The sequence below is a fragment of the Canis aureus genome, chromosome 12 (genome assembly GCF_053574225.1).
Source record: "Canis aureus isolate CA01 chromosome 12, VMU_Caureus_v.1.0, whole genome shotgun sequence".
NCBI classification, from domain to species: domain Eukaryota; kingdom Metazoa; phylum Chordata; class Mammalia; order Carnivora; family Canidae; genus Canis; species Canis aureus.
The window spans coordinates 29,861,344-29,885,531 of NC_135622.1; the positions used below are offsets into that span (position 1 = coordinate 29,861,344).

Consider the following 24,188-nt stretch of genomic DNA (forward strand, 5'->3'; position numbering starts at 1 on the left):
CACAGAGGTCCCGGGATACCCCCTCTGAGAGAAGGAGATAAATCTGCTCTATAAATGTCCCTTTCGGTCCCTGGAATTCGAGGCCGACTTGCCCCGACAGCAGCAGCAGCAGCCCTCCTGGCGGGGTCCGCGGGGGGGGGGGGGGGGCAGCCTCTTCCCGCCCCACAGATGTGCATGGGGGAGAGGCCCGCGCTGGGCCTGAAGGCGCGGGGAGCAGGGGCGCGTGGCCAGAGCTGCCTCGGAGCCGCCCCCAGCCCCCCGCCTGCAGCCGAGGGCAGACTGGGGCCTCGTCCCGCTTTGAGCCTGAACGCGGAGGTCGCACGTATCAGCGCCCGCAGAGGAAAGATGAGGAGACCCAACTTAAGAGCAGCTGAGGCAATGGTAACCCGCGGGGTGTCACGATGGGGACTCCGGGGGGCCTGGATAGTGATGGTTATCATTCTTAAGGGACGGCGATCCCGTGCCAGGCGTGCGAAGCGCCTCCCCGGAGGGGCCTCGGCCTGCTCGGGTGGGAGGTGGCGCGGGAGGTGCGCGCAGGAGCCGGGCCGGCCCGCAGCGCCACCACCCGCAGCGCCTTCGGGAGGGTCCGGGCGGCGCGCATCTCGGCCTTGGGCGGGGACGGGGCGGGCGGGGACCGCGGCTCCTCCCTCCTCGGCCCCGGGCTCCCCTCCTCTTAACCCGCGCGCTGGGGCGCCGGGGCCACTGGGCTCCGCCGAGCAAGCGAGCGGTCAGCGCGAAGCCGAGCCGCGCGTCCAGCCCGCCGGCATGGCCCCAGCAGCGGCGTCGGGGGGCAGCAGCCTGCCCAGCGGCTTCTCCGTCTTCACTACCTTCCCGGACCTGCTCTTCATCTTCGAGTTTGTGAGTGGCTGGCGCGGCCGTGCCCAGGGAAGGGGCGGGATGGGTGGTGGCGGCCGGAGCCGCAGGCTGCACGGGTCTCCGGAGCGTCGGGGTAGCTGGGCCACAGCGGGGTGTCCCTCCTCCCGTCCCACGCCCCGTCGTTCGGCCCCCTCTAGACAAGGGCAATGGGTGGACAGTCCCCGGGACCCAGGTGGGAAGTCCAAATTCGCAACATGGGTCGAATGTTGGAAGCAGGCCTGGGTCCACCTGCCGTGCGCTGGTTTCAGAGCCCCCCTCCCAACTCGCTTCGCTGGAGTCGCGCAGAGTATGCCCTTCCGAGAGGGCGACGTCCTTGTAGGAGCGCCCAGCTTTTCCCAGGGTTAGGGTTTCGAGAAAGAAGAAAGAAGAAAGAAGGAAAGAAAGAAAGAAAGGAAGGAAGGAAGGAAGGAAGGAAGGAAGGAAGGAAGGAAGGAAGGAAGGAGAGAGAAAGAAGAAAGAAAGAAAGAAAGAAAGAAAGAAAGAAAGAAAGAAAGAAAGAAAGAAAGGAGAAAGAAAGAAAATTAGGAAGGAAGGAAGGAAAAGGAAGAAAGGAAGAAAGAAAAAAAGAAAGAATAAAAAGAAAATAAGAAAGAAAGAAAGAAAGAAAGAATAGAAAGAAAAGAAAGAAAGAAAGAAAGAAAGAAAGAAAGAAAGAAAGAAAGAAAGAAAGAAAAAAGAAAAAAGATAAAAGAAGGAAACCTGAGTACGCATTGCCAACTGAGGTCCGCAGATTGGGTTGGTGTAGTATAAGGAGCTGAATCTGGATTATTCTTTTCTGGCATTTGAAAGTTTCTGGCGAGTGAACGTTCTTGCCACCACTTTGAACTGGAAATAATAAAACAAGCCACCGTTTGATCGCCACAGTCACCCTGCCCTGTGCGGGCGGGTGGGGGTAAGGGAGAGGGAGCAGCCTGAGCGGTCCTGGGCCTCGGCTGACCTTGGGCGGCAGGAACCCGGCTCCTGAAGCTGGAGCTGCACTGTCTCGGCTGCTGGTGGCTACGGAAAGCACTTCCCACTCCCGGCTCTTAGTAAGGTGGTCGCTGTGTGGGGACGCTTCAGGTCTCCCTCAGCCTAACTAACCGCTGCGGGGGGCGCAGTCCCTTACCTGGGAGGGGGCGTGGTGTATTTACTCTGTGGGTGTGGTGCGTTGTGGTCACAGAGACTCCTTCCCTGCACCCCCACTGGAAAAGACTACGTCCTAGCTTGAATGTCTAAAAATGGGACCCTGGCTTCTTATTGTCTGATTGGAGGCAGAAGGATGTGAACAGCAAAGGAAGCAACTTCTGTTCTCCATGGAGGGTTTGGGGGAAAGGGCTAAGGGGGCTGAGGTTGCCTGGGGGCGCCCTATCACTGAAGTGTGAATTGCATTGAGCCCAAACCTGGGTGTATCCAGAATACCTTCAGATCCTGGAGCTAACCAGAATCTAAGGAAGTGACATCTAGAAGACACCCTGGACACCACTAAGCCCAGTCCCACCATTTATGGATGGGGACATCCAGGCCCAGAGAGAGGATTCCTTGCATCCACTGGAATATTCTTTTCCCAAATGGCTCATCTGCACTGCCATTCAGCAGTTAGCCTGTGCTTCCCCAAGACTGAGTTTCTGAAAAGAGCACATAGACCCTATGACTTGGGAATAAGTAGTGGGTGGTTTCTTCAGAGGCTACTGCATTACAAAGGCAGAGTTTCATAACCAAAACAGATGATGGCTAATGGTGAGGTGTGATGGGGCAAGAGAGGTTTTTTTAAGCAACAAAAGATATTCCTAGTGGCTTTTAAACTGCCCTTATAAGTGGCTTACAATGTCTTTGTAGCTGTTTGAGGAGCATTAAAACAAGAATCAGAGTGTGTTACTTGAACTCCAGGCTGAAGACTCTGTTGTACCATCTTCCTCTTGCCCTGACAAGAATGGGCTCAGGTGGCAGAAGATAGTGGCAGGTGCGGGGGGAGGGGGGGCTGAGGGGCAAGGTGGGGAATGCTGGCTTCACCGAAGGGACAAGACTCCCAGTGCCCTCTGCCTCCTCTTGGTATCACAGTTTAGGGGAAGGAGTGCCGCTGAGGGTAGGAACAGCCCAGCCAAACAGAGCAATCAGCTGGGTGGGGACGAGAGGATACCACCTCCGAAACCCAAAAAGTGAAAGAAGGCTGAGTGTGGGAAATCTCAGAACCATGAGTTAGTGGAAATTTACTCCTCCCGAGGCAGTTCTGTGGCCTGAGATGGTAAAGGCTTCTAGAAAAAGTCATTCTTTCTTGCTTGGAACACTTTCCTCTCAGCTGTGTTAGAAGTGATTTTTTTCTCCTTATGGGCACCTGAGTGGCTCAGTGGGTTAAGCATCTGACTCTTGGTTTCAGCTCAAGTCATGATCTCTGGGTCCTGAGATCAAGCCCCACAGCTGGGCTCTCTGCTCAGCAGAGAGTCTACTGGAGATTGTTTCTGCTTTCCCTCTCCCTTTGCCTCTCCCCCCACTTGTGCTCCCTCTCTCTAGAATAAGTAAATAAGTCTTTGAGAAAAAAAAAAGATTTTATTCTTCTTAATCTCAGCCCTGCTCTCCCACTTCCCTTCCTTCCTCCCAACTCCCCAAGAGACCTTGGGTGCCTCAGTGTGTGCCTCTGAATCTCTTTCCTCCTCTCCAGAGTGGGGATACACCCACGGGGTGCTTGGGAGAGCAGAAAAGAAAGCCGACACTGGTTCTTTAAGTATTCCTCTGCACAGTTTGTAAGATTTTAGAGTGGAAACTGTATGTGTCTTGATGTGTGGAAAGAGTAGTGAATTATAGAACTCTGAGAAGGGTTTTTTAAATTACAGACTATTACAACTCAACAACAAAAAGACACGCAACCCACTAGAAAATGGGCAACAAACTTGAATAGGCATTTCTCTAGAGGAGCTTCATAAGCATATGAAAAGAGGTTCAGCATCATTAGTCATTAGAAAAATGGAATAAAAACTACAATGAGGTATGATTTCATGTGAAATTATGGTGATTATTATTTAAAAAAAAAGATTAGGCATCCCTAATCTGTTCTTCTCTTGATGGACATTTTGGCTGTTTTAAATTTGTTCTTTTCTGCTGGTGCAGATGGCATTGCCAAGAACATTCTTCTATGTGCCTCATTAGCTACATGTTGGGAAGTTCCTCCCAGAACACATAGGGAGGATTTAACCTCCTGCTTCATAGGAAAGGCACATCTTCCTTTTCCCAGATGTTATCACATTGCTGTTCAAAAGGTTGATTCCAATGTCCAATCTCTGGAAGCAGAGTTACCCAGCTGATGAAGCATAATTAAGCTCAGGCCCCTTCCAAGACCCTGCCTTAGTTCGCCTTCTTTGATAAAGAAGGTCCCCAAATTGTCTGTTTCGAGCTAAACCTGGACCTTTCCAGCTCCTACCAGCAGTGCGTGAAAGTCCCCACTGTTCCTCATCCTTGCCACACTGGATTGCATCAGAATTTGCAATTTTCTGCTAATCCAATGGGTGTGAAATGCTTGGGTATGTTCTAAATCTGTGGTCCATTGAGTTGATTAGTCACAATTCATACCCCATGCCTGACTTCCCAGTAGCCCGAGAGTCACAGATGCCAGCATCCAAGGCCAACAGGGTGGAGCTCCCCTCCTCTCCCCTCTCAAGGCAAGGAAACTGCCCAAAGGGGCTGGGAAGGGTGGTGACTCGGGGGAGGGGTGGGTGGCAGTATACGGCAACCTCACTCTGGCCCAGCACCCCTATCCCAGACCTCTGAAAGCTGTAGGGCGTGGTAGGAAGTAGAAGGCTGGCCCTACCAGGTAGTGTGAGCCACACAGGCCATACCGCTGTTGCAGGCAGTGGAGTCACAGGGGCACCCCCCCATTGAGAGGCTCCCAGCAGAATGTCCTGTTTTCCAACAACTCACCTGGAGGCTTTGCTTCTGGCCTGTTCCCCTGTCCCCACTCAAGGGGAGACTTTTTCTTTGGGGATCACAGTCTCTTGTTGCCTCTTCCTCTTCTTTTCTAAGCCAGGAGCTCTATGACACTCAGACCACCATTCACGGAACAAAATGTTAACGTCGAATGCTCTTTGTCTCAGCTCTGGCCAGGGCCAGAGGAAGCTCTTCTCACAAAGTGCCAGGAGAGGTGACTGGCCCGCGCTCTCAGAACTTGTGAAGGAAATGCCAAAACACAGGTTATGAAACCATTAACTTGGCTCCCTCTTCCAGCCACTGACAGAGGAAAAAGGAAAAGCCACTGGCTGGAATGGCTGGGGATGAAGAGAGACTTGGGGAATGCAGAAAAGGAGGGTGAGAGCCAAGGCTCCTAAGGGTGCACTTTTTGAGGTGAATGTGAAGTGGGGAGCTTCACCTGGAAGGGGGTTTGCAGTTTCGATACTCACAGTGAACTGGATACAGTAGTTACCCAAATGAGACTGTTTCTCTCACCCAAAGAAGCTGAGGACTTTTATTATTTGAGAGTGACCAGACAAGTCCTGAGACCTGCCCTAGATTTTCACCTGCCTGGTAAACAGCTGCCCTACAGAGCCGGCGTGGAGCAGTGAGGGTGGGGTAGAGGCAGGATGATATAGCAGTTTTCTGGTGGGTGGTCCACCTTCTGGTTACATTGTGAAGACAGCATGAGGACTCATAGGAGATGAGAGTTGTACTCACCGAAACCGAATTTTGAATTTTTCGGAGCTGGGAGGAGACTGAGGTTGGGGGTGGGGAACGGGAAGGGGGGGGAGGCAGAGGAGGGGGTGGAGCCCAGCTTCCTCAGGTAACTCGGTCTCCAGGGTGGCACTTCTTACAGTGACAGCAAGTCATGTCCAGGATTTTGCATTCACCCCAACACCCATGATGATTTTTTGCCCACAGCAGAAAGGATCATGAAAGGGCAGCCCAGGGGAGGGCCTGGTTCCCTTCTTCCCTTTTCTCCATGTCCCCCCACCCCCACCCCAGGAGTTGAAGGGGCAGCTCAGAGCCACTGGGGAGCTCCCAGCCCCTGAATCTGCTTGTAAAAAAAAAAAAAAAAAAAAAAAAAAAAAAAACCCTGAAGGATCTGAGTCACTAGGTCAAGGCTGGGCCCAAGAATCTGCATTTGATAAGCCATTGATTCAGCAAAAGTTTGGAGTGGCCATCAGTAGACCAGCCCACCCCCTCAATGTTTTTACCAGGGACAGAGTAGTGGAGACAGTGCTTAGTGAGAGGCTGGGGCAGGGAGCCAGATGCCCTACAAGGTTCTCCTGGGTTCAAGGCAGGCACCCTCTGTGCTTCTGGTGAAATTTCCCTGCTGCCCCAGCCAGGGACCTCTTCTGTAGTCACCAGGGAGTGGGGGCTGGCCAGTGTAGGATAGCGGCTGAGCTTGGCCTTCACTGGCTGCGCCCACTGACTCCCGGCCCTATGTCCTTGTCTTGTGTTGGGGGCCCCTCTCTGTAGCTGTTTAGAAGGGGATAAGGACACTGCCTGGCTTTTCTCCTTTCTTCCTCTCTAAAGGGAGGGGAAGAACTATAGTTCTTCTCTCAGGGGTTTGTTCGTCTCTCAGGGGTTCTCAGGGGTTTGTTCTTGGAGTTGAGAAATGACTTTTCTGGTTTTTCAAGAACCAGAGGACTGCTTTGATCAGGAGTCAGTGGCTTTGAGCTGTTGTCTGGAAACTGTTTAGTGTGATAATGGGGCTTAACTCCCAGATGGTCATGCATTTGTCATCACAACCTTGGTACTTCGAAAAAGGTTGCTTTTAAGCTTCCTTAAAAGGGACCTCTAAGTAGGTCCCTCCCTGGCTTGATGCAGATGGGATAATACCTAGGGCCGGAGGAGGTATCCTCTGTCTGAGTGCTTTCAGGAGAGGAGGATCCCAGATGCCGCTGCAGGGGAGGAGGAGCGCTAGCTCACACTCGCACTCTGGTCACTCAGGTTGGGTCAGGGACAAAGGCTGACTATTTACACCTACACCTGCCACGCCCTCTGCGGGAAGGGCTGGGGGATGTTGATGGGGGTTGCTCACAGTGCAGCCTAGGCCAGCTCTGCACAACCTTTGGAGTGTCTTGGCTTTGCTCTGGGATTAGGCGTATTCTCTGGGAAAGGCTGTGGGTGGGGACTGGATGGTTTGGGGCCTGCCTTGAGGTGGGATGGGGCCAGCCAGTCGACGCCTGGATCGGGCTAGGGGCTGAACACTAACAGATTCATGTTAAGCCCTGGCTTCCAACTCCAGCCCCCTGCCCCCTCCGCCCCCCCCTCCCCCCGCTACCGCACCCCCCTCCACACACACACACACAAGCCTGCCTGGGGCTTCCTTTTGGACTCCCAAATATCAGTCCTTGGACAAAGTGTTTTGGACCAAAGGCCATCAGGGGCAGACACTAAAATACTCCAGCAGGTGTTCTCTTCAGGTGCTGATGGATACGAGGACAGTGAGTGAGTGGCACCCCTCATTCCAGAAGCACTAATGCCATGGACAAGTGTAGGCTCACTCTACAATGGCTTCAGGTTGTTCCTGGGGGCCTGGAGCAGGTTCTGCTACTCTCTGCATCTGTGGGGCCCCAGCTGGCCTTATACATTCTGGTGGAAAGGCCTAGCTCCTGGGTAGCTCCTGCTGGGCACCAGCAGCATGATTATTTCCCAGGTAACGAACTAGCATTGATTTAGTGATTTTGTGCAAGGCTTAGCTCCAGGCTCTCTGCTACTCCCACCTCATTAATAGCTAATGTTCTGCCCACACTGGGGCAAAACAAGTCCCTAAGGCCTGAAGAAAATATGTAGGAACTAAAAGAAAAGCCTTGTCACCAGCCGTCACACATTGATATGCACGGCAGTGGGAAGAGGCACAGCCAGTCTCAGCTGACCTGAAATTCCACACCATAGCCCCGGATTCCTGTTAGAACGAAGTCAGGCTGGGAGGGAAGGGACCAGGAAGAGGAGGAAGGGGCCAGGAAGAGGCAGGAGGAGTAGCCCCGAAACACTCCGGGATCCAACTTTGATGATGGCCCTCAGAAAACCAAGGGCGCAGGCTTTAAGGGTGGGAGGAGAGTCCTAGAACCGAGCAAACAGAGAAGGACCAAAAGTGAGACTGGCACCCTTACACCTGTCAGGAGGGGTGAGGGGTGGGGGGCAGCTCATGACAGATGTCCTGTTGATGGACCCGGGGATGAGTACTGCAGGCCTGTGCCTGCAGAAGAGGGAGTCACGTCCTTCAGTGTTCTGATCTTTCGCTTGTTTTTTGGTCTTAAACACAAACCTTGCTATTCTTTCCCTCTGAAAGAACAGAGCCTATTGAGCGAGTGGAGGGGTGGGGGAGGGAAAGCCTGCCTCCGGAAGCCACCTCCCTTGCGGTTCTCTCTAGACCCGGGGTGGCTCTGGCTAGAGAGCCGGCGGGAGGCTCAGGGACTAGTCTCCTGGCATTCGATGTGGCGGTTCTCATGGCCATTTCCAAAGCGACCCTACACATGGGGAGGTTTCATGGTGAACTGCTTGTGGGTTGCCTTGGGTAACTGCCACACGCGCACGGAGGAGAATCTGACCCAGGCTGCACAGCCAGCCTGTCCGAGCGGGTGCTCAGCAGCTGTGGGGATGTGGGCAGGCAACTGCACCTCAGTTTCTGCATCAATACAATGGTGATATAATGGCACCCACCTTGAGGATTGAGGCGAGGAATGAGTGAATGAGGGTAATATGCACAAAGCTCTCAAAACGACATGATGCACATAGTTACTGCTCGACAGCTGTTAAGTGCCACTATTATTAATTTACCAATGACTCAAACATCTGCTCTGAGATCAACTGGCCAATCCCTGCTAGAAGGAGGGGTGCAGAAGACCCATTCCCCTCCTCTGCTCCGAGCTGACCCTGGCCAGCCTGCTGGGGTGGCAGTCCTGCCTGCCTCCTGCCCCAGGGGCAGGGGATGTCTTAAGCCTCTCTCCTGCCCCACCCTGTCAGCTTGGTGCCAGGATGGGTGGGGAGAGCTTTGTGAATTCTCAGTGTCATGCAAATTGCTGCCTCTACCCGGAGCCAGTTACCAATGGGCCTGGGATTAAGCCTTACAAAAATAATTTATCTTCAAGTGTCAGTGTATCAGTGTATGGCCACCATCTGGAAGAGCATTGATTCAGGAAGAGGGTGGCCTCTGGCACAAAAGTGTGTCCTCACCCCTCCCAGTCTCCTTACTGCCCTGTGTCTTATGATAAGCCAAGCACGGATGGGTAGAGGGGCCTGACAGGAAGGATTCCACTTTGCTTTTGTGTCTTAGGACTCTTTCTAGAACCAGCCCATAGCCCTGCACTGGTCTCCATTGGAGGTGTCCCTTTAGTGCAGGTGGCATGGTGGGACTAAATTCTCTATCATTTAAGCCCAGACTTCCCCTGTGCCCCCACCTGGAAGCCCTCCCTGAGAGCACTCCCTTTCCTGGCACTTGGCACCTGTATGGCCATCCCTTGTTTGGCTGTGTCTCCTGCCTGGACCCTAAGTCTGTTCATGTTCCTGGCACAGATCATGCCCTCTGAAGCCTTTGTTCTTAGCCTGTGTTGGTAGGAGGGGCTACTTCTCGTCTCCCACCTGGCTACTATGAATCACAAGGGTGTCTTTGACTCCAAGGGGGCAGATGGAGGATGAAATTGACAGTCACCTACAATTCCCAAGAAAGAACCACTAGGACCCTGGAAAGAAGCCCTGTGTGGGCAGTCCCTTCCCGCTACACAGGGTACACACCTGTTTTGTTTGTTGGCTCACCACATTACTGTCCGACTTAGTGATGCCCATTAGTGCCTCTTGTTTTTCTTGCACTGCAGCCAGCCCCATCTGGTCTAGCATTTCCCTGGATGTGCCCCCCTCTTACAGGTGGCTTACTGGCATTTTTCACGGAACCTCCTTGTCTCTGTTTATCCTGCTGGGTAAAGCCCGTGGGTATAGGTAAGGTTAGGAAATTTTTCCATCCAAATGAGGACATGCTTGTCTGAAAGCCCCTAGCTCTGTGGACCAGAAAGAACTTTTCATTCATTCAGGAATGGGTGACTGTCCTCTGCACGGGGAGGGAGTGACTAGTGGCCAGTACCTAGAGCAGAGGTATAGTGTGTACTGTGGAAGAGATTTCCCCAGGGCTGGAGGGAAGTGGGATTGCAGGCCTGGACAGAGGCCTCTTCTCCATCCACACCCACCGTGTTAATGTCACTGCAGACCTGAATTCACCTCTAACCCTCTGAATCTCAAGTCTCTAGCTCCCTTTCCACAAACAGACTCAAGGCTCCCTGAGTCTTGGCCTTACCTCCAGATTAGATGAAGAGACACTATCCAAGCCTGCCTTGAGAGGCCTAATGGCACAATGGGTGCCCCTGGAAGAATGACCCTGGTGATGAAGGGTCGGTGGGGGGGCTGGAGCAACTTGCATAGGTAAACTGAGTCGGGTGGCCTCAACACCACTCCTGGTGTAGCCTCAGCAGTCAGACTCCCAGTGAGCTGCCTTGTCAGCTGACAGAGGCAGTGGGGGTCCACACAGGGAGAATCTTCTGACTCCTCCCCCCCAGACACCTCCCTATGGGGTCTGTGTAAATTGCTGGGCTCTGTCCCTGTCCTGGGCAGAGATGTTTAGCTGGTTACCCTCACTGGGGTCCTGACATGTTTACCAGGACCTGACTCTGTGCTTGGTGGACCCAGAGCTGCTCCAGTGGAGTCTGGCAGCAAGACTGGAAGGGAGAGATGGATCCGTGTTTTAGTGCATGCCTTTGGCTAAGGTCTACCTGTGGGGATGTACCTGCCTCAGTGCTGGCCATGGTCAAGAGCACTCTCGACTTCTGCTAAATGCATGGATGGACAAATGAATGAGGGAGGGGGTGAGCCAGGGAAGCCTCTCCTTTGATTTGTTGGGGACTGAGTTCCTCTACAACAGCGGGGTGAGGCTCACACAAGAACCAGAGAAGCTGGCATAAGCCCCACACGTGTGCTTCCTGCCATCACCACCCCACCCCCCCCTCAGTACAGGAAAAGAGTCCCCAGCCTCCCTCTCAGATCTGTTTTCTGAAGAGACTCTTCTCTTCAGAGCCAAGGGTCTTTGGGGAAGGCGTCAGTGTTTGGGAATCTTGTCTTGGTCTTCCCCTCTGACCTCCCTCTGTGCCTCCTCCTACCTGGTGCTTATGTCCTCTTGACTTCACTGTGGTACCCTACCCTTCTCTGCAATAGCACATCCATAACCAGCCTGTACACACACACACATACACACACACTCAGGCACACATGCACTCATGCATACGCACCCACACACACACAAATGCTCTCCACTCTAACTCACAGAATGATGAATCTTTTTAGCCACTCAACCATTAGAGCTCATTGAGCTTCTCCTAGAGCACACAGTTATTATACTGGTCAGATCACTTACATGACATCCCTTTCTAGCATTGCAATAACCCCTGACCACTAAAATAATCCAGTGAGCATAGACATTTCTCTCAACACAAATTGAGGTTACTGGTCCAGGTGGCCTCGAGAGAGCACCAAAGGGCTCAGAGCTCACAGCAGCTGGGACTTGTCTCATCTGGTGTGGCTATCTTTCCTTTTCCTTCTTAGGGAGATGATCTGAGGCCCCCTGACCAAAGTGGCAGGATAGCTCAGTGGTAGGTGCACAGCCTACACTCAGTGACCAGTTTCCTTTGCTTCTCAAGAGTTCAGATTACAGACTCCTGTTTACGTGTGCCTTCAGGAAACCCACACCGTGCCCTCAGAGCCATTGGGAATTCTGGTGCTGGACTCCAAGGCGCCACGCTACCAAGTGTGTGTGTGTGTAAAACCCTGCATGAGAAGTCCTCTTTAAGTTCACACCTTGACTTGAGATTGGAAAAGTGTCTTCTTGTGAAGACCCTGACAAAGTAAAATGGAGCCCCAGAAAAACATCCAGAGAATTTGAGCAATTCTCCCGCATTGACCTCAGTTATCCCAGCCGTGCCGCAAAAACACTGGGTGATTGTGGACGCAGAGCTCTTTCAGCCTTGCACAAGCAGTGGAAACACCATACAAATCTCAAGAATGTGCTGGAGGATTCCTTTTCCCCCTTTTGTAACCAAAGCTCATTGTTTGAAGGAAAACTCTCTCCCATTTTAATGTCCTTTGTGTTTCCTTCCACAGAGGCAGAAACATTTTTCTCAGCTTTTGATTTTGGGGAGATCATCAGTTTTTCTCTTTTTGATGTTTCTGAAGCTATTTTTAAATTCAAGATCCCAATACGGTTTGGAGTGGATAATTGTGCATGTTGAGATCCTAGACCTATGGGAATCTTCACATGGTTACAGAAGAGGCTTTGCCTCATCATATGGCAGCTGAGACAGCAAGCGCTCAGGTGCTCACCATGTGCCAGGTACTCCGCAGACATAACCCCATTTCACCCCAACCCCATGGGCTGGGTGGGCACTGTTGTTATCACTGTTTTTCAAATAGGGAACAGAGAGGTTAAGAAACCTGCCCAGGAACAACTGGCCACCCAGCTAGTAAGTGGCAGAGCTGAGATCGAAACTTGGTAGCAAAAAAAAGAAAAGAAAGAAAGAAAAAGAAAAGAAACTTGGTAGCCTGCCTCCTATGGATTAAGCTTCGGAAAGAAAAATGGGGAACCTTGTCTAAGTTTATACGAGAGCTCCCACAGAGACTATTTCCTGAGGTAATTTTTCTTGTTTTTTTTTTTTTTTTTTCAAAAATCATTTGATTGCACAGGCACAAATATAAATTCTTTTAGGTCTTTGGAATTTTTTTTAGTTTGATTTTGTATATTACCCCTGGTTCTTAGGGAATCTCAACTCTGCTCAGCATCCCAAACCAGACTGAATTAAAGATGGGTGGTTTCCAATCCTGAAATACCAGGGGTCGGGGCCTCAGATCACCAGCTCATTCCTACTCACAGACACTGAGGCTATATCCCTGGATCTGGAGGACAGTCGAGGACAAGGCAAGACAGGGATTGAAATCTTGAGGAAAGAAGAGGAAAGGGAGCTTTGCACTGAAGCCCAGTCAGGACCTGGAGAGGTGCCTCGGCTGGAATCACCGGACAGTCGAGCAGGGTGTCGGAGACAGGAGCCAGTTCTTCTTCTGTTTGACAGGAATCACCAGAACATAACCCCAGGGCTCGTGTTATGGAAGGATGTTCTCAGGCTTTTGGCAAACAGCCTGGGATGTCTGTTGCATATGCTAGAACTTTCCTTCTCTCCACTAGAGTCAGACCCTGGGCATTGATGTTTTTTCAAGGTATCCCAGGCAATTCTAGCACTGAGTGAGGGCTGCAGACCACAGTGTTAAACCAGACCTGCCACCATTTTCCAGCTTGGGGTTCTGGACCCCACAGAGAGAGCTCAGTGCAGAAGATCCTAAGGCCACCCAACTTAGAGGTCGTTTTCTACAGCTACCATAGCCAGCTGCACCATCTCTGTCTGGGAGTACAGGGGATGACCTGGGTGTAGGCAGGGGGTGGTGGGAAGTCCGGCCCCTTGACAGAGATGAGCGGAAACTGGAGTCATGCCTCCACTTGGATGACTAATGTTTCAAAATGATTGCCTGTGAGCATTTGCTGCCTCTGGGAGCTGGGAGCCGCTTGGAGGTTTCTTTACAAAAGGAATGCTTGAACCCTCACCTACCCCCCTTCTCTTGACAAATATTTGGCCAGTGGGGTCCTGAGGCCAGGATGGGGTGGACTGCTACCTGCCCGGAAAGCCTTATCTCCCCGGGTGTGGGCGCTCTGCTTGCTCTCTCTGTTTGCTCTCTGCACACTTAGTAGGTGGAGTGGGGCAGGCACTGGCTTTGTCCCATGGTTCACACTGAGCCCCAGCTCTCCACGGAGCGGGGTCTTGAAGGCCATCACATGGCCTAGGGATCTGCTCTGCCTGGAGGCTCGACCCCCTGAGCCCCACCTTCAGCCACCCCTCCCCCTCACTGCCTCCCCTAGGCCCAGCTGCCGGGCCTTCTGAGGCCCTCACTGCCACTTCAGCATCCTGTGGACTTGCCTCTTGTGTTATATTATTATATTATATACTCCTTCTTCCCCCTGCAAAGCCACTTCTTGACCTTTCGGCCCAGTTACCCAGTTAGTCCAACTCTCCCTCTGAGACTTGACTGGAGGCCCGCACCAGTCCAGGCCGCTGTGCCACTCCGGGCTGTTATCATCCTGCCTTGTAAGTCGGCTGCCTCTGCATCTGTCTGTGAGGGCAGCTGGCCTCGTGGGTGAGCAGCATCTTACCCCGGTTGTGGGTGGTGCTGGGCACAGCGCCAGAAGCTGCACACTCACATCCATAGTGCCAGCCAGCGTGCGCCAGCCTGCCCTGGGGAGACCCAGCTCTGAACTGCCACTCGTACACAAGGAAGCCGAGGCCGAGAGGCTGACTCATGCCGCGGCCTCCTGCGGCGGCTCGGGTGGCCAGAGAGCCCCTGGCCGGCTCCCGAGCACCCTGGTGGTGGACGCTGCGGGGCCGGGGCCGCCGGGACTGCCGACAGCTGCCGACGTGCATCTGCACGGACTTCTCACTGCAGTGGTGCCTGCGCCCGCTCACAGGCACGTAGCTGGGAGGAGATGCCGCCGCTCGGCCTCCCGGCCTCAGGGATGGCCTGCTCCCACCTCAGCACCCCTCCCAGGCGGGCCCCCGGGGCTCCTTCCTACAGCCCCACATTTCTCCCCCGAGCCCCAGGGGGCAGGGCCGTGGTGGCAGAGGACAGGACCCCAGTTTTAATCATTTCATCTATGTCGAGGGCTTGACCTTCATACGATGTGCAACTTAAAATACATTCCAGGGACAGACTGGGCCTGGAGCGTGCTTCCTTCACCAACGTCCCTGGGAACCAGTGGCTCCTCGCCTGTTTCTAGCTTGGAGGCTCCAGAATGAGACACGTTCACCTCATGTCCCTCACATGGCAGGGGTCAGAATGGGCCCATGGGGTGTGCTGTGATGGTAGAGACATTTTGTAAAAGTCCCCCTGAGAGAGATTTCCTCTCCTTAAAAGACATTATACTAAAGGAAAGTAGCCAGTCATAAAAGCCCATCTTTTATTATATGATTCAACTCAGGTGAAAGTTCAGAATAGGAACTATAGAGACAGGAAGTAGACTGATTAGTGGTCCCTTAGGGATGGGAGGGAGGGAAGCAAGTGATAGCTAAAGGGTACAGAGATTCTTTCGAGGTGATGAAAATGTCCCAAAGTTGGGCTGGAGCCAATGCTTGCACAAACCTATAAATATCCCCAAACCATTGAATTTTACACTTTCAATAGGCAATTTGTAAGTGAATTATATCTCATTAAAGCTGTGTAAGATAGAGAGAGAATTGCTTCCCACCATCTTACTATGAAACTTGTTGCCATAGATAAACTGTGCAAAGAAATAAAAAGCATAATTGTTAAAAGGATCTTCACAAGGTCGGACACCCAAAGGCAGGATAGGGTCCTGAGGTCTGCCAGGGGGCAGGGGCCGGGATCGAGCCCAGGGTGGGCTTTGCTCCTGTGAACAGATATTCTTACCACAGGCTCCAGGAATCTGAGAGAGAAAGAGAGAATGAATTTTCCAGGGAGCTGGAACACAGTCTTCATCATATAGGTAAAAGTCCACACCTGAAGCAGGTCAAGTGACTGGATGAACTTGGCACCCAGGACTTCCCTCTGCCTGGGTGCCAGAAGCTCAGTGTCAAAACTGGGACCACATCTAGCTAAGCTGCATGCTCCAGACTCATGGCAGGCAATGCATAAATCATTACAGTTTACCCATACCCATCCGACAGGAGACCCTGAAGGCTGGCCAACTAACTCAGACACTGATGCACAGCTGGACAGATGTCCCACACCCAGGAGTTAGCTGTGAACAAGGGGGACCTCACCCCCACCATCACATGGCCACATGGCCATCTTGTAACTAACCCAGAGCACCTATTTTGTGCTGGCTGCTGCCAAGGAGAAGCAAGGGCAGGGCTCCCTGAGAGCATATGAACAGGGAACCTAACTGAGATTGCTCCTCCTTGGATGGTCACCTGGTGTCCAGGCAAAGGATGCCCTGGAGAGGAGGATCCCAGACCTTTGCCTCTGCCCTCCAGACAGGCATGCCCAGTTCTCCTACCTCCCCAGGCCGCACTTGGGCTTCCTACACCTCCAGCATTTTCGTGTCTCTTTGTCAGGGCCCATTATGAGAAAGGCCAAGTAATCTGTGTGATCTTGGAGGTAGCTATGGATGAAAAACACACACATGCACAGATCTTATGGTACGATTGTCTAAGGAGTTTTAGTTAACTGTTTGCTCCAATGATTACAAGTTGTAAAATGTGCCCCACTGCCCCTGCCAGTGCCTTCAGGGACCCTCAGATTCAACAGTAGAGGAAGTGTTCTGGTCAGAGATGCCCATATCTGATTCATTAGGCTCAGCTTTGCTTTGATAACTCCAGATTCTTCATTTCTCTGAATTTTCTACTCAAATGTGACTCTCTCCTGATGCTTCTCAGCTGAGAGGGTCAGAGGACACCTGTGAGGACGACGGTCTCTTGCCTAGCAGGTGGGCAAGGGAGCCAAGCAGATACCAGAGAGGGAGCCAAGACACCACTCGAGCTCACACTGTAGGGGACGGAGGGCTGGGGGGCAGCCTGTCCTCAGCCCCTAGATGCTCTGAAGGACCTTGGAGACCTTTGACCACAGAGCCCTGTCCACCTGTGCCCCAGCCTTACCAAGCACAGTCCTTACCTGGGTGGGGGATGGCAGAGGAGGCTGGGCTGCCTTCCCGGGGATGAAGAGGGAGAGTGGAAGAGAAGACAGGCCCAGCTTCAGCTCAGGGAGCCGAGATGGTGGCCTCGGGGGGTGTTATGACTCCTACGTTGTCCTGCGCTCCTCTAAAAACATGGGCTTCCTGAGCCTTCGGACAGCAGCAAGGGTGTCCTCTGGATGAGAACAGGGAAGTGCTTCTCTCATACCAGTCCTAGGCCACCAAAGAGGAGGAGGAAGGGGAAGAGGAGGAGGAAGGCAGACCTCTCCACTCCAGCCCTGACCCTGGTAGTCAGAGTACTTCCTGGACTTGGGGATTTAAGGGATCAAATATTGTTTTTTAAAATTATGCTTATGACATAGTGTGGTTGATTTACTGTGCCAAGTAAAGACCAAAGAATCAACTGGTCACTAACCTTTCATAAGAGAAAATATATTTTAATGTCAAAATAAGAGGATTTAATCAAGGATAAAACCTTAGAATAATGATAATATGGGGGGAGATAAGTCCTTTCCTGGGATGACAAATGACTTAACGTCCACGTGCCTCAGTTTCCCCATCTGAAAAACAGGTTGGTACCTTGTCCACAGGGTTGTTGTGAGAAATAGCTGAGTTAATATTTGCAAAATGCTAGCGCCAGCATATAAATGCAATATGCGTTTTTGTTAAATAAAAAAATTGTAGTTAAAACGTGAATAAAGGCAAGCAAGCAGGGATGGGACTGAGACTGGCAATGCCTCGAAGGGGCAGTAAGAGGCATTATTGGTAAGGAAAAATGCCCACCACCGTTCTCTGCCTCCTTTCTGTTTTTCTGCCCCTAATGCCCCAGCAGGATTCTGGATCTGGTCCTTCCTGTGTGTGGGCTCTCCTGCCCCGATATTCACCCCTGCCCTCCTTCCCTCTGCAGATCTTCGGGGGCCTGGTGTGGATCTTGATTGCCTCGTCCCTGGTGCCCATCCCCCTGGTCCAGGGCTGGGTGATGTTTGTGTCTGTGTTCTGCTTCATGGCCACCACAGCCCTGCTTGTCCTGTACATAATTGGTGCCCACGGCGGGGAGACTTCCTGGGTCACCCTGGTGAGTCACAGTCTGGAATGTTTGAGGTGGGTGGGTGGGTATTGGACCCTCTCTCCTGGCAGGCCGGCTTTTCCAGCGCCGGGTGAGGCCGTCCTGTAGATTGCCTCCTAGCCCCGTTCCCAGGCTGAGCTGGCCAGGCCTTCGGCTCTGAGCTCTCCCCAGCGGCCCAGGGCCCCCCATGGCAAGGAGGTCAGGAGAAGGTGAAGGCAGAGGTTGCCTGGTTCCCATTGGGTCTGCTCTGCTTTCTCCTGCATGACTGCCTTTTTCATGGATAACCAGCAGCCCAGCCGCCCCTCCCCATACCACCTGCACCTGCCAGGTGCCTGCTGGCATCTCCTAACACCCCAGAGAGCTGGATTCCATCTTAGGAGGGGGCAGGGACCTGGAGGCTGCCCTTGGCTGTCCAGTGTGAGGCCAGGCTTACTGGCCAGTGCCCAGTGGTGACCTTCTAAAGCAGGGTCCCCAGAGAAGGACTTGGAGCGGGGAGTGGGATGGCCCATTAATTCTGCATAAGTTCTGCCTTGAAGGCCCTTCAGGGGGATAAAACTTATACATGGAATACCTGCCCTTTACCTACAGTGGAAGGGGGGCAGGACCATTTGGCCAGGCCTCTACCCTCAGAAGCCCTTCTACTTAGACTTGCAAAATAACCTCCAAATGACAGCTACTCAAACTGCATTCTGGTTCCTCTTTGCTATTAAACTTATCTGGAGCTCCCTTAGCCCCCCAAAATGAAACAATAATAAGACAAAAGTGACAGTGGAAATGACCTAGGTCTCTCTCACCCTGCCCTCGTCCCTGAGGCCACCCGTGATGCTTCTCAGGGCCAGAGCCAATTTCTACCTGTGAGATCCCAGGCTGCCCCTCCTGACCCCCACCTCTTCCTTGATTCTATCTCAAGGGAAAGCTGTGTGCCTTCTCCCCTGAAGTCCTGACTATGGCCCCCATTCCAGTGAAATAGAACCAGGTGGGCAGTGCTGGTTACACAGCCTCTGTGAGGAGGGGGCTGGGGGCTGATGATGGGTGGATGAGGCAGGGGTCGGGGCAGGAAAGCCCTTCTTTCCCAAAGGAAGCAGCAGAAGATGAGGGCAGGATCTGAGCTACGCCAGGAGGGAACAAGTCGAGGAGACAGGCCTGGTTAAGACCGCAGCTGCCCACCTCTCTGACAGTGCTTTCTGACCCTGCAGGACGCAGCCTACCACTGTATCGCTGCCCTGTTTTACCTCAGCGCCTCTGTGCTGGAAGCTTTGGCCACCATTGGGATGCAGGAGGGCTACACCTACAAACAGTACCACGAGAACATCTCTGCAGTGGTGAGTGCCCCAGTCAATTTGCCCCTGGTCCCAGCTCCCCCGCACCCTCCCCCTCATAGAGGGTCAGCAGAAGGCTGCTTGGGCCCTCCCCTTTCTTTTTACTTCACTGACTTCTGAAGAAACGAAGCCCTGGAGAAGGGAGATGACCCATGACGTGCCTGAGCCTCCTTTAGCCCTCTGGTCAGTGCTGTGCTGTGCAGGCCTAGGTTGGCCCAGGGCTCTGTGCCTGGGTGGGCTTTGCAAAAGGGAAATGACCATGAGTGCCACAGAGTATCTGAGCCCTCCGTGAAGGATCTTATTTAACTCTCCCCAGTACCACTAGCATGTAGGTGCTCTTATTATACCCATTTCACAGATGCAGAACTAGGACACCAAGAACATGGATAACTTGCTCCAAGATGGCCAGGAATTCCCAGTGTCCAGGACAGCTCTGTCACCCTTACTCTTAGCATCTGTTTGAAGTGGTGAGGCTCGCCACTTGGGTCTGCTGGCTCTCCCTGAGTGATCTTCCCTCAAATCACACAGGCTGGGGGAAGCCTTGAGCCCAGGGATGTAAAATCAAGTGGCTAGTGTCTCGCCAAGCCCTGGCTTTGGGGCTGGGGCTGTGGAGAAGCCTTTCTGGGCCCAGCATGTCCAGAGCCCTCCACTGTGGACGTTTGCTGCTATAATAAGACCTTGTGGTCTTCTTGATGATGTCTCCTGCCTGACAACTCTGAGAACCCACTGCAGGAGGAGGCGCCTTGAGCAGGTATCTTAGCTTGCTCATCTGTGAAATGGGCCTATAGTTCTGGTCTGACTCCCTCGGGACTGTAGAGATGCTAAACACTCTTCTCTAGGCCCTCACAGTGAGCAGTGTGGGGCCTGGGGAGGGGGGTCCTGAGCCTCATTCACTCCATCAGCCGAGCAAATGGGGGTGTCCGCAGTGTGTGGCCAGAGTACACAGGTCAGGAGGGCCTCTGCACTCTGAAAGAAGCCTTCTCCAACTGCAGGGTCAGACTCACCAGTGGGCTTTGAGGTCATAACCCCATTTTCTTCTTAAGGGAATGAATGAGAATGATGACAGAGAGTAGGAGGGTGCTTTGATTCACAAAACCTTTCTCCAGAGCTCTGCACATGTGGGCTCCCACAAGTATTCGAACTCGCAATATCAGATGTATTTCTAACCCTGGGTGTTGCTTCAAAAATATGAAAAAGCTTCGGAAAGTAGCACTCCTCAGATTTCTGGGGGTCGACCTGTGAGTTATACAAATGCTGAGGTCAAATGTGGTGATCAATCACAAGATCCCAGCTCCAGATGCCTGAACTGTACCGTCTCTACTTTTTGGTAAGAGCAGAGCAGAGGCTGAGCGGAAAGCCATGGGAAGGGGCATTGTTGGGCTCTACGGAAGGGTTTGGCAGGTGGTGCTCTTCTTGCTCCCAAAGGGAGGGGTCTGAAGGAAAGTTCCTGAAAGCCTCACCTGGGTCCCTATGGGCCCATTCTCTGCCCCAAGGAAGCCACATATTCCCCCTAAGTTCCCTGCCTACTCTCCAGTTCCATAAACATGGCCACTTCCTGGTCCCTGACACCCCCTCAAATATCCCACAGTGTGGGAGTGTCTCCCACTTTGGCTTATCTTCCAAGCTGGCTGGTTTCTAAATAGTAACACAACCAGGCAGCACCTTGGTTGTTCCTTCTTCCCTTGGGAGACTGGTGAGGTGTTTCCTTTGTCATTCTTCAAATAACTCTTGTAGAGGGCCTCATACCCCCCCGCCCCATCCCAACCCCAGAAGCCTTCTCTCCCAACAGACAGCAGCAGCAAGGCATTTGACAACAATTTCCATGAAATGATTGCAGGTAACGGTAGTGAAATGCACCTGGAGTGTGGCTAGCACAAAGACCCAGATAGGGTGAATGCCTCTGCCCATGGGACAGATCTCTAGTTGAGAACCACTATGATCTACTATGTTCCAACTTTTCTTTTTCTTCCTACCGAAATGCAACATACATCCAAAGAAGTGAGCAAGTTGCAAATGTACAGATGGGTGAGTTTCCATAAAGTAACCCCTCTGTGTAACAAGCATCCAAATTGAGAACTAGAACATAATAAATGGCTCCCAGGATCCGCTTGTCCTGCCGCTGTCACTGTGCACCCAAATGAAGGAACCGCCTTCCTGATTTCTAGCTACCTAGTTCAATTTTGCCTGCTTTTGAACTTCATGTAAATGGAGTCATACAGTGTGCATTCTTTTATGTCTGGCTTCTTTCTCTCAACCTTAGGTTTGTGAGGCTCATCTGCATTTTGGGGTGGAGATGTACAGTGTTTATTCTTGTTGCTGTATAGCATTCCACCTGTGACTACACCAACATCTATTTATCCACTCCGCAATTCTTCATGCCCCTCCATTTTTGTTAGTTGAATTAGACAACACATGGGCATGCCCCGGCAAAGTCGGGAGTGCCGGAATCAAGAATCAAAATGTTGGGCACCTGGGTGGCTTCCTGGTTGAGTATCTGCCTTTGGCTCGGGTTGGGATCCTGGGATCCTGGAATCGAGTCCCACATCGGGCTCCCCATGGGGAGCCTGCTTCTCCCTCTGCCTATGTCTCTGCCTCTCTCTCTCTGTCTCATGAAAAAAATAAATAAAATCTTAAAAAAAAAAATGCTGCCAGCAGGCCGAGGCAGTGGGCCAAAGGTGATATCTGAGCCCGGTTCAATGTAAAGTCACGCCTTTCTATGCAAAATATCAGTTGTTCTGGTGCACAGGGCAAACCCGGTCCAACCACATCATGCCTTTCTCCTGTCCTGAGGGTAGCCAGCCAGGAAATGAGGAGGAACCTCAAGACCTTCTCCCTCACATTCCTGGCCTTTGGAAGCATCTGGCCTGCCTCTCCCCATCTCTGTGTTACTTAGTTGGAGCTGCCTCAAAAGCTAACTTTTCCCTCTATTCTTTGCTGGCAGCAGACAGTGTGTGCCAGAGGGATCCCGGGGATTGGTGGGAATTACTGAGGGCAGCTGGAAATTTCTACAGAAATCTGGAGTAACACGAATGGCAGCCATCATTATGGAGAGGGGATTCTGAAGACCCAAGGCTATGCATTCATGTCCCTGGCTCTTAGTGTCCCAGTGTGCCATTGCTTGACCTCACTCGGAAAATAAGTGTTTCCTGTTACTGCCGGGGACATCTGAGGTGCTCTTGCCAAGGGTTCTTATTGGGTCTGGAATTCCCCAGACACTAAACTGTTCCCCTCTGACAGGGAGAGGTGTTCTTTTGGGGTGGGCCACTCATTCACATACAACTGTGCCTTTTAGACAGTGTTCAGGGGTTCCCAGATGAGTTCTCTTACATTTGTTATTAAATAACTCGGCTTACTCATCGCCTCTGGCCAATAAGGGTGAAGGGTTCGCCCATGTGTGGAGGCAGGGAGAGAGCAGGCACGATGACCGCTAGTGTTTATGGGCATTTTCAAGAGTCATGGAACCGTAGCTGCCCTAATGTTGTGCCTGGGTTGGAAACTCTTGACCTTGCACCCAAGGTCACAAATCCAGGTGCAGATATTTGACGTGGGGACAGGAAAGCCTTCAGGGAGGCCAGCCACACAGAGCAGGGTGGTAGGAATAGATGGTGCCCACATGAACACAAGTCAGGGACTTGACAGGGACAAAGTGACCATTTGCCCCATTTCCAGGGCCTTTGTTCCCAGCATCAAAACGCCAACCGGATCTTTCCAACAGCTTTCTCAGTAAGCCCCCCTCCTTTTTGCAAAAGCTCCCATCCCTCCTCCCTGTTCCAGTCCCTCACTTCCTGTGAGCCTGGCACACCCTTGCCCATGCTTATGAAATTAAGATTCCTGGAGTAAAATTCTAGTAGGGATCTGAGGATGACCAGACAGCATCAAGACCTTAACCAGAGCCAGCAAACCCACATGTTCATATTCCCTTAGCCAAGGCCAGTGGAATCACAGCTGGTACACTCTAGCCTTAGTGGTGTGGGAGAAGGAAAATTTCCATTAAGAGCAGTATTATTTGAAGGGTCTCTGGGGGTCTCCATTTCTAGTTGGGTCACATCAGCACGATGACATGTGATGGCAGGTAGTTGACCTTGCACACCACGTCCTATGCATCAGTAGGTCACCCAGAGCTCTGTGCTGAAAGCATTATGGGACCACAGAACAAATGTCTATGGGAATGACGAGAAGCAGCGGCGGCCCATACCCTTTCAGGCCATCGTCCCCAAGCACCATGGGAGTGTGGACAGCCCACGCATTGCCCCCCCAATGCACCCCCATTAATTGTTGTTTATCTCGGTTTCAGGTGTTTTCATATGTGGCCACTCTGCTGTACGTGGTCCATGCAGTGTTTTCTTTAATCAGATGGAAGTCTTCATAAAGCAGCAGAACTTTTGCTGAAAACCCAGACGGTGTTAACTGATCAGCCTGCCTTCCAGCATAACATTTTAGAATGCACAAATACTCTCGATGGTGGAAAAAAGAAAACAAAAAAGCGATGCTCTGTTTCTTGTGGGTGTTATGTTTACTCTCCCATATACCTTCATGTCAGGGCTGGGGGCCTGTATGTTTAAACTCCAACCACTGAGCTGTCTTTCTAGAGCTGTTTCCTATTTGTGGAAGGGGGCTGTGGGGCTGGGAAATAGGGACTGTGCCCACGAAACAAAGATCCCCTGGTGACCCCTGGACCGGATCTTGAGAACTGTCTGTTGGACTTCCCACAAGCTCTTTTGAGTACCCATCCTGGGGCACGTTTCCAAGTCTTCATGGATAGTCTCCCTGTCCTGGGGAGTAAAGGTCACCCAACAAGTATCTGCAGATGTCCACAGTGGAAGATGATAAACCTTTGAAATACTTTATAAAATGCCTTTATGCTCAATACTTTTGTGGGGTGTTCTGGGGGTTTTGTTTTTAATTTCCTAGTTTCAGGGACTCCATCATTTCAGCCTACTTTCTGAGGAATCCTTTGCCTTATACTGAATCTCTAAAGGCAGCCATCAAATGGCAGTTCAGATGACAGCTGTGTATGCTTGGCCACCGCACTGCCGGAGAGCCCGTCACTGGGTATCCCACCCTCCCCAGCTACCAGGTGCAGCAGACAGCTTCACCCTTTCTGGAGACTCGCCAAGTACCAGCCTGGGGAACTCCTGTCTAATGCAGCACAGACCCCTACAATACAAAGGAATCTGTGTTCCATTAGAAAGTCCTAAACCCGGGAGCACCTGGGTGTCTCAGTTGGTTGAGCAGCCAACTCTTGATCTCATCTCAGGTCTTGATCCCAGGGTCA

At 52.2% G+C, this 24,188-nt stretch overlaps 1 protein-coding gene across 1 annotated transcript; it reads left to right on the top strand.

Annotated features, from left to right (window-relative positions):
- The first annotated feature begins 683 nt into the window (after positions 1-683).
- Positions 684-23,780, top strand: MAL (mal, T cell differentiation protein (MAL blood group)). Its single transcript, XM_077843348.1, has 4 exons — positions 684-858; positions 17,436-17,603; positions 18,791-18,916; positions 23,208-23,780. The coding sequence occupies exons 1-4, from the start codon at positions 766-768 to the stop codon at positions 23,280-23,282; spliced, it is 462 nt and encodes a 153-aa protein (XP_077699474.1). The 5' UTR covers positions 684-765; the 3' UTR covers positions 23,283-23,780.
- The last annotated feature ends 408 nt before the right edge of the window (positions 23,781-24,188 follow it).